This window comes from Haliotis cracherodii, unplaced genomic scaffold (genome assembly GCF_022045235.1).
Source record: "Haliotis cracherodii isolate W230 unplaced genomic scaffold, xgHalCrac1.p SCAF_5, whole genome shotgun sequence".
Classification (NCBI taxonomy): Eukaryota; Metazoa; Mollusca; class Gastropoda; order Lepetellida; family Haliotidae; genus Haliotis; species Haliotis cracherodii.
In genome coordinates this window covers 6,663,509-6,677,284 of record NW_027266308.1, presented here as the reverse complement: position 1 = coordinate 6,677,284, position 13,776 = coordinate 6,663,509, and the positions used below count along the sequence as shown (strand labels likewise).

The 13,776-nt window shown below is 42.8% G+C and overlaps 1 protein-coding gene across 2 annotated transcripts in view; it reads left to right on the top strand.

Annotated features, from left to right (window-relative positions):
- LOC139442498 (uncharacterized) overlaps positions 1 to 11,563 on the top strand; it is a 36,362-nt gene extending 24,799 nt beyond the window's left edge. For both annotated transcript variants that reach the window (XM_071223311.1, XM_071223310.1), the window contains exons 2-10: positions 893 to 1,734; positions 3,111 to 3,255; positions 3,764 to 3,870; positions 4,179 to 4,320; positions 5,060 to 6,855; positions 7,593 to 7,689; positions 8,419 to 8,679; positions 9,339 to 9,419; positions 10,798 to 11,563. In XM_071223311.1, the coding sequence (XP_071079412.1) occupies positions 1,045 to 1,734; positions 3,111 to 3,255; positions 3,764 to 3,870; positions 4,179 to 4,320; positions 5,060 to 6,855; positions 7,593 to 7,689; positions 8,419 to 8,679; positions 9,339 to 9,419; positions 10,798 to 10,937 (3,459 nt within the window). In that variant the 5' untranslated portion in view covers positions 893 to 1,044 and the 3' untranslated portion in view covers positions 10,938 to 11,563. The remainder of the gene's footprint in view (positions 1 to 892; positions 1,735 to 3,110; positions 3,256 to 3,763; positions 3,871 to 4,178; positions 4,321 to 5,059; positions 6,856 to 7,592; positions 7,690 to 8,418; positions 8,680 to 9,338; positions 9,420 to 10,797) is intronic.
- The last annotated feature ends 2,213 nt before the right edge of the window (positions 11,564 to 13,776 follow it).

Sequence of the window (13,776 nt, the reverse complement as noted above, 5' to 3'; positions counted from 1 at the left end):
AAACAAGTACAGTAAACTACGTTTATAACGAACACGCTTATAACGAACTGACGGGTATAACGAACTTACTTTTTTGTCACGACTATTTGCTGTAGTTATGCTGTATATATGCTTATAACGAAATACGGCTATGACGAACTAAAATTAGTGGTCCCTTTGAGTTCGTTATAACCGTAGTTTACTGTACCACGTATTCATCATGTGTATTGTTTTGTTTCGAATATACACGCCGGAAGTGGAGAGTTGTCTTGGAGACAAAGGTCACTTCTTTTTCTTGTGACAAAATATGTGTAACTTATTTTGGCGAATCAAATTGGTATTTCTTGAACATGCATTTTTCTTCAATCAATATGTAATAAAATATCAAAATATGCGCTCCCCCAAAACAGAACCGTCATTTTTCATTTGAATTCAACTCAAATGTATACAGAGAAGACGCTAATAAAAAAACTGAACTCATATGCTATTGATATATCAAATAGAATGCATGTTCTTATGAGATTCCATTTAGTCAAATAATTGTGTTTGCTGCTTAAAACCACCCATTTCCATTGTCGGTGGAAACGGCTCCAACGAAGTGTCATTTCTGTTATACATGTACCTATAAATCAGAACATACATCAAGTGTGAAGTGTTTCAATTCTCGTGAACATTAATTCAGATTATTAATGACACACAAGATTGTGAAGACGAGACTCTGCACTTTCCCTTACATAATAGAATATATTTTCTATGCTGTGGACAAGTGCAAGCACTTGATCCAACAATGGGACATAAATGTGTGTATTTTACACACTCAATAAACCTATCTCGTCTCTTTTACTGTCATTGTGTCATGTTAATGTTTTATGTTATAACGCCCAAGTGTGACGAAGGTGTGTCTCTCTTTCAGATCCGGCTGATTGTCGACGTCTTCACTTTCCCTTGGGATGACAACGAATGGATACACAATTACCTTCCTCTCCATGTCTGGCTCTAACTTTGGTGTCATTATTAGATTACCCTTAAGGCTAGTACAAGCATCTTCAACCTTTCCAATCAAGTATGCCAATGCAGTGGCCAGCGGATGAGGAGATGGTCTTTGGACATGTCTCTCCTTGTTCGTTAAGCCCTGATGGTTCTCTGGCAGTCGATTCTCCTAGGGGTGGGTACAGCCCGTCGGAATCACCCAGCCTGGTGCTCCTAACTCCGACACATGTACCGGGCTGTATGCTACCCCGGGTATCTGATAATGACGGGGGGTCATATGATAATGAGTTTGCACATGTAACGGTACATGCCTCATCTGGTGGACTAGGGTTGGGCAATGAACAAGTTTTGAATGAATCCTGTGATACCTTCAATGGTGATGCTCCGCCGTGGAAGCTAAGTGCACCCGACGAGAGGGGCAAGAACTCGTGTCTTTCAGGTGGCGGAATACCCACGCATGGTACTTCAACGACTGTCGCTGCTAGACAAGATGGTTCGGATATAGAAAGAAAACATCTTGTGCCTTCATTACAGTCCAAAACAACCAACTGTACAGGCAACAATGAGTCTTTTCAAGTAATGGAGGTGACGAATGACAACCACATTGGTTCAGTGTTTGCTAACTTTGACAATTTATCAGGAAAAGTCGACGGTGTGAAACCAGTGTTTTCGGTTCCTCGAACGTCCTCAGGTGGCTCGTGCCAAGTGTGTGGTGAAAAGGCCAGTGGAAACTTTTTTGGTGCGTTAGTTTGTCTCCCGTGCAAGGTAAATATCAGTTTTCACATATCGTTTGATATGATTGATTGTTTTGTTGTTAAACACCGCACTTATCAATATTCCAGCTATATGACGGCGGTCAGTAAAGAATCGAGTCTGGACTAGACAGTCCAGTAATTGACATCATGAGCATCGATCTACCCAATTCGGATACGATGACATGCATCAACCACGTCAGCGAGCCTGACCACCCGATGCCGTTAGTATCTCCACACAACAAGCACTCTGGCCTTTTTCAAATATCAATATCAGTTACAGTATAAACGATACTTGAAAGGTCATCCATATTGATTTGTGTGTTTTCTCCCTGCTCGGAGTCTTCTGTTGCATACGAATTTCGCAACTCCCAAATCGGTACACTTTCTTTCGTCAAAAGCGAACTTTGAAAAGGATTCCAGATCGTAGACCAAATCCGGTGAAGCTATGGAACACATTTATGGCGGCCGCGGCCGGTTTTCGTTTTGCAACTGGAATCCTTTATTGACCCTCGATCCAAATGTATACGAATTTGGAAGTAGGCGATAAAGTAAGAAATTAGTAGGTATGTTTTATACAAAATAATGCCATGATCTGTAGCTTATCCGAGGTGTACATCCTGCTGCGCTCTATGGTAGACCTTTCTAACGGGTCCTAACTGATGATACAGGGATTAGGGCATACGGTTATCTACAGCAACCTATCTGTGCGTTGCTCGAGTGACAAGTTAGCGTGACACCTATCTGTGCGTTGCTCGAGTGACAAGTTAGCGTGACGCCCTTCTGTGTGTTGCTCGAGTGACAAGTTGGTGAGATATCTAACTTTGTGTTGCTCGAGTGACAAGTTAGCGTGACACCTATCTGTATGCTGCTCAATTGAAACGTTGGCGTGATACCTATCTGTATTTTGATCGAGTCATAAATTGACGTGACACCTATCTGTGCGTTGCTCGAGTGACAAGTTAGCGTGACACCCTTCTGTGTGTTGCTCGAGTGACTAGTTGGTGAGATATCTAACTGTGTGTTGCTCGAGTGACAAGTTAGCGTGACACCTTTCTGTATGCTGCTCAATTGACACGTTGGCTTGATACCTATCTGTATTTTGATCGAGTCACAAATTGACGTGACACCTATCTGTGTGTTGCACGAGTGACAAGTTAGCGTGACGCCCTCCTGCGTGTTGCTCGAGTCACAAGTTAGTGTGATATCTGTCTGTATGTTACTCGAGTGACAAGTTGGTGAGATATCTTACTGTGTGTTGCTCGAGTGACAAGTTAGCGTGACACCTATCCGTCTGCTGCCCAAGTGACACGTTAGCGTGACACCCCCCCTGTGTGTTTCTTGCGTGACACGACGGCGTTTTGTATCAGCATTTTTACATAATTGCAGAGTTTCTTCATCCGCTGCACGAAGGAGGGAGAACCCGTATTTGTGTCGCAGTGTGATAGTCGTTGTGATGTCTCCAAGCAAGGACGCAACAGATGCCAGCACTGTCGGTACAAGAAGTGTCTGGCAGCGGGAATGTCACGAAAAGGTAGGACGTTGAAGGCAGGAACGCGCGTTTCACATCCCCCCTTCAAAATACACGAAGACTCATCCTTGCCCGAACCCGCAACACGTAAAGGACACGCTAGTTGCCTTAATGTAGTGTCTGTCTTGTCCTTGTACAATGTGTGTGCATTATTCATAACAAGGGGCAAAACTGCAAAACTCAAAGGTACATGCGAACAGCTGTGTTGACATGGAGCTTTAAACAATATTCTGAAACGATTTCAAATATGGCCTTCATGTTTGCCATATAAAAATGTTGAACTATTTCTATTGGTGTCATTATTAAATTTGGTATGCTGTCATTTTGTTCGTATGTCATTTGTTTCTTTATTGTTTGATTTTGGAACCTGCTCCGATATTTGGCCATAGCGTATGCAAATTTAGTCTTTGTTTTAAAAAATTGTTTTTCATGAAGCTGCCACTTTGACACAACCACAACCAGACGCTAACGCAACATTAAATTGTTAACGTAACGTCCTTATATCCTACAGAAAAACCAGAAGCGGTGGAACCGGGCGAGGGCCAACTTCTCTGTCGGGTGTGCGGGGACATTGCAAACGGAATCCATTTTGGAGTCTACACATGCGAGGGATGCAAGGTTGGTATAATATGGTGTTGCTCAGAATAAAGTATTGCAATTGTCTCTTTTTCCTAAGGCGCCGCGATTCGCTGTGCACAGTTGCCTATGATTGTGGGTTCGAATCCCGGTTCGCCCCGATTATGTTTCTAGGTTTGTCAGTACCATACCCGTGCTCGTGGGTTTCACCGAAGTGGTAAACGTCTGAGACCTGCATTACTTCGGGCTTTCCTCCCACATTAATCAGACACGCCGCGATATAACTGGAATACTGTTAAAAGCGGTGTTAAACCCAACTCACTCACTCACTCACTCTTTTGTCTTTATAGAAATTCTTCCGGCGTGGTCTCCTTGAATATCAGTCCTATGTGTGTAAGGGAGCGATGTCGTGTTTGCTGAACCCCCGCAACAGGAACAACTGTCGGTATTGCCGCTACCAGAAGTGCCTCAATGTAGGCATGTCTAGAGGAGGTGAGCGTATATCAAGAGAATAATAAACCTAAGGTCGTTTCATATGTAGTATTTGCTCAAGGCAGGTCGAAAAAAACAAAAATGGCTGCCGGTGGCCATCTTGGCTAAAATACAAAACACAAATGTGCTCAGTTGGGATGAGCTTTTAGTTGTTTACCAAAGGCGCACAGTGAAATAATGTTGGTCATCTTTAATGTTGGACTCATGGTGTCGAAAAATAAGTTAGAATGTATATTTAATGGGACCAACAGCGTCAAATATGTTTGGCCTCAGGGAAGGCCCAGTCATTTAGGTGTATTAAGGTGTCGATTATGTCAACTGAAGTCCCTACACGTCCTGTAATTAGGAAAAAAACGGGATGTCTCGTGTATGCATCTATCAGTTTGCAAATCTATATAATGATCATTATGCTTTGGAGATGAAATATTGCTTAGTCTGAAGGGCATCTGGATGTATAAAATCTGTGGCCAGCTGAAACTCTTAATGATTTAGCAGATGAGGGACATGGTAGCATGGTGGTCTATGACGCCACAGAGTGTAGAATTTGATCCCGAACGGTTTGCTGGTCGTGGTTCTTCCCGTATATTTACCTTGGTCAGTCAGCTCAATACCAGGGCTGGTGGTATAAGAAATGAATATCCGTAGCTTTCTTAATTCTACACATTTCTGGAAGTATGATAACATAATGGTGATGGAGATGGCGGTGATAATAATTATAGGGAACATTTTTCTTCCTTAGCTATAAAGATGGGTCGTCCGAAGAAGCTTGGAAGAGACCACGACGATCTTTCAAAGATCATTGCCAACAGACTGTCCAATACTTCCGTCAACAGGAACACCTTCTGTGAACACAGAGAAGGGACAGGGCAGAGGATGTCTCCTTCACTGGACGACGTGGCAGTAGCACCGAAAGATGAACGTGGGATGCTAACAATTGGAAGAAGATCCTTTACGCCTGATTCTGACTCTTCTTCTGGGAGTGGAGATGGAAAGACCGCAGATCAATGTCAAAAACTTTCAAGAGGATCACTGCCTCTCAAAAAGTGTATTCTCAGATCTCTTCTCACGGTGGATGAAGCTAAGAAAGCAATGGATGCAGATGAGACGGAGGATGGGACTGTCGTGGCTGACAGTGTCGAACATGATCTTTCAGTTGCACCTACTTGTCAGGCTCATGTGATAACAGATCCATCGGATCCGGGGAAGGGTCACACGACCAAGGAAATGGGCATTGAAGATCACCATAACCTAAACGTCTTACCTAACCACGATGCCTGCCATGTTTCATTTGTGAATGCAGAAAATCAAGATGGAAGAGATGTGATGGTCATTCGATATTTGAACCAGCAATTCCATCCATCGCCTCACTCAAATTCCCGCAGCCCTTCTTCTCCACAGACATGTCCTTCTCTTCTTCTGACCACAGATTCAGATGATGAAGCTTCGGACCCGAAGAGAAGAAGGAGGAGCGACAGTGACTCAGTCAGTAACGCTAGCTCACACGCTGACATTCATATGGACTCCCCGCAAACTCAAGTGTATGATGAACCGTCATCACCAAATATTCCAATTCAAATGGTAACAGAGGACATTCCTTTAGATTTATCAAATTCGCCTTCCCAAACCAGAGAGTCTGAATCTGGAGGAATGATGGATGGATCTCTAAAGTCTGCTCCCCATTTTCCAGTGGCTTCATCCAGCACAGGCAGTCACTGTTGGTCTCCTACTTCAAGGAAATTTGCCTTTCACACCACTCCCCTTACGAGCAGCCATGAAATGAACCACAATGCATTGGGTAACACTCATACCTCAAGTACAGACGATTCTACCAGGCGTAGAGAGACATGCCCAGAGAAATCTGCTTCTCCACATGTCAGTGTTGAACTCTCCAATATGCATGTTCATACCCATAATCCGAGTCTTTCACCAGGAGATGTTTTGCCTATGCGCGGAAATTACTCTCGAAGTGCCATAATACAAACTGATCCTGTTCCTCAGTCACCTTTATACAACACTACTTCTGATACTCCCAAGAAAAAACTGTATCAGATTGACGGGAATATTATGAAGGAATTAAGCACATTTTTCCTGGGTTCAGTAAAACTTCTAAAGAATGTTCGGCAGCGACTTGAATCAAGCAATTATTGGTCACATCAAACGGACCGAAAGTGCACTTTCAATAACTCCTTTCCTCGACCGTTCGACCACGAGGCCAAGATGAGAGCCTGTACGGACCAGCTGGAATACTATCACAGAGGGCTTGCCACACATACCCTTCCTCTTTCAACAAAACAAGATCCATCCTCCCACCTCATCCTTCCTGAGGAGCGACACCTGGCAAGCAAACTAGAGACCGAGTACCGGTTCCCCGTCGACCGCGTGTGTCAGTACTGGAGTAGAGTCCCTCCCACTCCCAGGGACATCCAGATGTCCAGTGCTCAGCACAAGGTCCTGCAAGATATGCTGGAGGCGTATATGGAGATCCTCAAGAACCTCAGCGAGAGTCATTTGTCACCGGAAGAGAGGTTTAGTCATGTAAGTAAAACAATCGTATTCTCATTAAATCACGTGGGGGCCACGGGTGGCCAAGTCTAAGGCCCGCAATTCGCTATGCAGAGTTGCACCTGGTGTGCCAGAAAAGTATAATCGTGGGTTCAAATTCGGGCCCGTGAAGATCCGGGATAGAATAGGTTTTCAGCAATCCATGCTTGTCGTAAAAGGAGACTATGCTTGTCGTAAAAGGCGACTAACGGGATCGGGTGGTCAGGCTCGCTGACTTGGTTGATGCATGCTATCGATCCTTACTGCGTGGATCGATGCTCATGATATCAATCACTGGACTCGCTGGTACAGACTCGATTTATTTACCGCCGTCATATAGCTGGAATATAGCTGCGGCGTTAAACAACAAACCAACCAACCAACCGTGTCGTTGCTTCCCTAAAGTTGTAGACGTCTAAGTACTGCATCTTGTCATGGTATAACTGGCATACTGACCAAATTCACTTGTTGAGACATATTCTGTTTCCATTGTATGACATGACGACATGTTGAAATATTTTGTTGTCAGTTAATGATGTAAATATATGATTTAACATACAGCGAATATACATAGTTGGATCTATACATACAAGAAACATCCATTTGAAAGCGCAAGCAGCCTGCGTTATTTCAAAAGTATAACTTTAGCACTACAGGATATAATCCAAATGGCAATATCAAACCACTTTTTGTATTGTTTGGAAAACAACACTGTTAAAATTTTGTTGCAGATTGAGGAATGGCCTGCATACGAGGATCTCCCATTTACAGTTCGCCGTATTGTGACCTATGTGAAGGAGGAACTCGTTTTCATGAGTAAAGTTCCAGGTGAGAGAAATATACGACTACAAATGTCCGACTTATCTGTACCCTGGCACGACAGATTAACTGTAGTAATATGAAAGAATCGGGTGATCGTCAGCTTTCCATGAGTAGTATATAATTATTATAACATAACAAGATTTTGGAAACTCTTATATCCTCCTCATTCACCAGGCCCTTGGGCATGCCAGAAACCTATGATTGTGGGTTTGAATCCCGGTTCGCCCCGAATATGTTTCTAGGTTTGTCAGCACCATACCCATGCTCGTGGGTTTCATCGAAGTGGTGAACGTCTGAGACCTGCATCACTTCGGGCTTTCCTCCCACATTAATCTGACACGCCGTGATATAACAGGAATAATGTTAAAAGCGGCATTAAACCCAAATCACTCACTCATTCACAAGACTTTAACTAATACTCACTGAAATCTGTTTTTGACTTTCCATTTCTTCACCAATGCCTTTATATTAAGTCCAACACAATATATAATAATTACAATACATTGCACCAATAAAATTACGAAATTAATAGTTGTATTGAAGAGAAGTTTTTTATGTGAATAACTTTCTTCATGACCTTTAAATTTGCTGATGTAGATTTATTTAAAACAGGTTTATTTACTTATATCTTCGAACCACAATGGCCATATAAACATATCATTTACAAATGATTGATTTCAATAAATGTTTACAATAAGATTTAAAAGACAATAAATGATGAAACACATTTTTCAGGTTTTAAAGATCTGCACCCTGAGGATCGTCATTTCGTGGTACAGAATATGTGTTTTGCCAACATCTTGCTCATTGCTGCAAAGGAATGGTATGACGCAAAGACCAAAACGTTCTTTCAAATGTTCCATTTGAAACTGCCAGAATGGCACCCTTTGTACTCCTACAGAGAGCTTGCCTTCCAGCTGGCCGAGAAGATCCACGAGCTGAAGATGGACAGGACGGAGGCAGCGATGATCTCGGCTCTCAACGTCATTGCTGCTGGTGAGGGTTATATTTGCGATAACGTGTATGTTGTCACAGACAGATGCAATGGGCACATTCTCTGCCTCAGAGGCGTGACGCTGACCAAGATGAATCTGGTCGCTGTCGTGTCAAACAGGGTGCAACAAGGGTGTTTTGATCCCTCACTATGGGAAAGACCCGTGAAGATCGGGGTAGAATAGGTCTTCAACAAGCCATGCTTGTCGTAAAAGGTGACTATGCTTGTCTTAAGAGGCGACTAAAGGGATCGAGTGGTAACGCTCGCTGATTTGGTTGATGCATGTCATCGTTTCCCAATTGCATGGATCGATGCTCATGATGTCAATCACTTAACTGTCTGGTCCAGACTCGATTATTCACAGACCGCCGTCATATAGCTGGAATATTGCTGAGTGCGGCGTTAAACAACAAACAAACAAACAAACACTTGGTAAGTGAATACTTCTGTGAGCTTTTTTATCTAGAATAAGGCCAGTTTTCAAACATTCCTGGTCACCATTTTAAAAAAAATAAACAATCCCAAACCAAGTACATTTTAACAGAGAAATATATCTTCTGGAAAAGTGTCCCTAAGACAGAAATGAGAACCATTGTAACTCACTAACATGAGGTATAGGCAACTGTCGTAGGCTCTAAAGGCGTGTTCGGTTTTATTCCAGATTGCAGTGGCCTTAAGGAGCCAGAGAAAATTGAAGGTTCGCGAGACTTCCTCATATCAGCTCTGACAGCTCATCTCAGCTGTGAGTATCTTCCTTGTGTACTAGTTATTGTTGTAGGTGATGAGCTGTTTGTGGCTAACGTATGCACTAGGTACTGTAGTAGGTCTTTGAGCTGAGTACCTGCTTTGAGCTATGAGCAGCTGGTTTATATACAAGATACTGTAGTGAGCTGTGAGCAGCTGGTTTATATACTAGATACTGTAGTGAGCTGTGAGCAGCTGGTTTATATTCTAGATACTGTAGTGAGCTGTGGGCAGCTGGTTTATTTACTAGATACTGTAGTGAGCTGTGGGCAGCTGGTTTACATACTAGATACTGTAGTGAGCTGTGGGCAGCTGGTTTGTGTACTAGATACTGTAGAGAGGGACGGCAATAAGTATCCAGCTTATTTACTAGATAATGTAGTGAGCCGTGAGTAGCTGGTTTATATACCAGATACTGTAGAGGAGGACGGAAGTAAGTATTTAGCTTATTCACTAGATACTGTAGTGAGCCGTGAGTAGCTGGTTTATATACTAGATACTGTAGAGACGGACGGAAGTAAGTATTTAGCTTATTCACTAGATACTGTAGTGAGCCGTGAGTAGCTGGTTTATATACCAGATACTGTAGAGGAGGACGGAAGTAAGTATTTAGCTTATTCACTAGATACTGTAGTGAGCCGTGAGTAGCTGGTTTATATACCAGATACTGTAGAGGGGGACGAAAGTAAGTATTTAGCTTATTTACTAGATAATGTAGTGAGCCGTGAGTAGCTGGTTTATATACCAGATACTGTAGAGGGGGACGAAAGTAAATATTTGTAGTGAGCCGTGAGTAGCTGGTTTATATACCAGATACTGTAGAGGGGGACGAAAGTAAGTATTTAGCTTATTCACTAGATACTGTAGTGAGCCGTGAGTAGCTGGTTTATATACCAGATACTGTAGAGGGGGACGAAAGTAAGTATTTAGCTTATTTACTAGATAATGTAGTGAGCCGTGAGTAGCTGGTTTATATACCAGATACTGTAGAGGGGGACGAAAGTAAATATTTGTAGTGAGCCGTGAGTAGCTGGTTTATATACCAGATACTGTAGAGGGGGACGAAAGTAAGTATTTAGCTTATTCACTAGATACTGTAGTGAGCCGTGAGTAGCTGGTTTATATACCAGATACTGTAGAGGGGGACGGAAGTAAGTATTTAGCTTATTCACTAGATACTGTAGTGAGCCGTGAGTAGCTGGTTTATATACCAGATGCTGTTAGAGAGCTGTGAGAAAAGAACAATGAGAAACATTGCATTTGTTTCATTCCAATATATGTTCATAACGTCAAAGCTACCATAGACTTACTAATGTTCTTGTGCAACTGTACGCTTGTATCATATGTCCTGAAAGACATCTTATCCATCATTTCAGATAAAGGCGTTGATCCCGTTTCCAGAATGAAGGATATTTTCAGTCTAATGCCAATCTTCAGACTGTGTAGTTTCTGGAATAAGAATATAAGAGAACACATTTGTGTGTGCAAAAATGGAGCCCTCGGCAAAATATCATGAGGAGTTGAGAAGAGGAGTTGAGAAGAGGCCCTAGGAGGAGTTGAGAAGAGCGCCCATGATGAGTTGACAAGAGGCCCCATGATGAGTTGACAAGAGGCCCCATGATGAGTTGACAAGAGGCCCCATGATGAGTTGACAAGAGGTCCCATGATGAGTTGACAAGAGGCCCCATGATGAGTTGACAAGAGGCCCCATGATGAGTTGACAAGAGGCCCCATGATGAGTTGACAAGAGGCCCCGTGATGAGTTGACAAGAGGCCCCATGATGAGTTGACAAGAGGCCCCGTGATGAGTTGACAAGAGGCCCCATGATGAGTTGACAAGAGGCCCCATGGTGAGGTCCCATGATGAGTTGACTAGAGGCCCCATGATGAGTTAACAAGAGGCCCCATGATGAGTTGACAAGAGGCCCCATGATGAGTTGACAAGAGGCCCCATGATGAGTTGACAACAGGCGCCATGATGAGTTGACAAGAGGCCCCATGATGAGTTGACAAGAGGCCCGATGATGAGTTGACAAGAGGCCCCATGATGAGGCCCCATGATGAGTTGACAAGAGGCCCCATGATGAGGCCCCATGATGAGTTGACAAGAGGCCCCATGATGAGTTGACAACAGGCCCCATGATGAGTGGACAAGAGGCCCCATGATGAGTGGACAAGAGGCCCCATGATGAGTTGACAACAGGCCCCATGATGAGTGGACAAGAGGCCCCATGATGAGTTGACAAGAGGCCCCATGATGAGTTGACAAGAGGCCCCATGATGAGTTGACAACAGGCCCCATGATGAGTGGACAAGAGGCCCCATGAAGAGTTGACAAGAAGCCCCATGATGACCTGGATTGTTTTTAAGTTATTCGATTCAAGAACTATCACATTGTTTTCGTTTTGTTTTCAAAGTTTATTTATTTTGTTTATTTGTTATGAAGGATGCAACTGGTCGTTTATTTCTGTATTTATGGAGGGCTGGGCATCCCCTTCGTTGGTCGTGGCCCCTAGTTGTTTCACAGAACAATCTATCAAGGGTACGTGATAAACAATCGATAGTTTGCATGATGAATACACTGCAAGTTGTCATCTTAAATAGGTAATCCTATCCAGTTATGTTTCGGATGGATGTTACTTTGAAAGCTCGCTAGAAGCACGGGTGATTTAGAACTAATGTTCTTGGTGCGCATTATCATAATCATGGCAAAATGTTAAATTGTCGACAGCAATGTTTAAGAACTGAAAGTGTCAACAGGACCTCATTTTAATGCTCTACCCGGGTAATCTACAGAACCGCGTGGCTCCTCTTAAACAGGGTACGAAAACCGGTGCATATCATTCCTCGTTCTAGACAAGGGACGTAGTCCCAAAACCCCTTTCCCTCTAATGCCCAATTGTGTCTTTAACTCCCCGTGACTCCCCGTGACCTAGTGTTATAATGCCTCCTGGGGGCACGGGTGGCCCAGTCGACTAAGGCGGCGCAATTCGCTGTGCAGAATTGCGCCCCTTTGGCACACCAAAAACTTATATTTGTGGTTCGAATCTCGGTCCGCCCCGATTATGATAACATTGTTGTAGTATTCACATATATACCCTGGACCTATTCGTCACCGTACCTTAACAAATAGTGACTTTTTTGCTGCATCTCTCTTGGCAGGGTTATCGTTCGATTTCAAAACTCTGGACAACCCAGGTGAATCCGTGTTGACCGAGGTATGACCCAAGCTGACCTTGGTTGGCTAGTATCTGCACATGTTAACTGATTCACGTCATACGTCGGTTGCCAAATATTGCACTGAACCCCGGGGATACGGTTCTCTGGTCAGCAGCCTCAATGTGACGTCATCGTTAATGTTGTTTATTTATTTATTTATTTATTTATTTATTCATTTATTTATTCAATCATGAATATAGTACTTATTGATAGTGGGTATGTCTTCTGATATAATTCAGGGAAATTTTCGGCTCCACCTAATAAGCATACCACATGACGTGCTACTCAATGTATAACTCTCTAATATCATATACTGAATTGTATAAAATAAATAATTAAAAAAAACATTCGGCTGCTGATATACATACCTTAAAATCGACAATGAAGCTTTGATGTCACTAAAAGGTGAAATTTGCCAATATAGAAAGCTACTTTGTTGAGATAATGGTAAAATTATATGCATGTTTACGGAGATAAAAATTGTCGTGGACAAGAGGGCGAAAACATTTGCAGTGAAAAAAGCAGACTGCGTGTGCACTGTGCTTTTATTGCATAGATAAACGAGATGAGGGGAAACATGAAACACAGTCATCGGGAATTAGGCATTTTCCCCGTGAGAACAATTTAACAATTGATTGGACGTCTATCTATAGCGTCATGTCATTCGAACCGGACTCAAAACAAGGCTATGGTGGCGATGGGTCCAGGGTATTTATCGGAATAGCATGGAGATATATTAACCTGGATTGTCGAGGATGTATCGACCCTACTGCAAGGCTTTAAGACATTGTTTAAATGGATTGTATTGATGGGTAAAATATCAAATCCTTGTCCACTGGATATAACAGCTTAATATTCTAAATCATGAGGTGTCAATGTAGAATTTCTTCGGTTTCACGGTTTCAATATACATGCAGCAAAACCCTATTAATTTGTATGGAACCATTATCAGTCTTAAGTAGAGTCAATGTCACTCTAGTGAGTAATTGCCCAGATGACGGATATTCCGGACTAACGAGGTTTCACTGTATGAAATAATATGAAATGAAATGTCTCGTTTAGGGAGTTGCAAGTGGCTGTGAGATGCGTTTGCGAGAGATGCGTTGGTACCGCTCTGCATAATTGAGTCACTAACA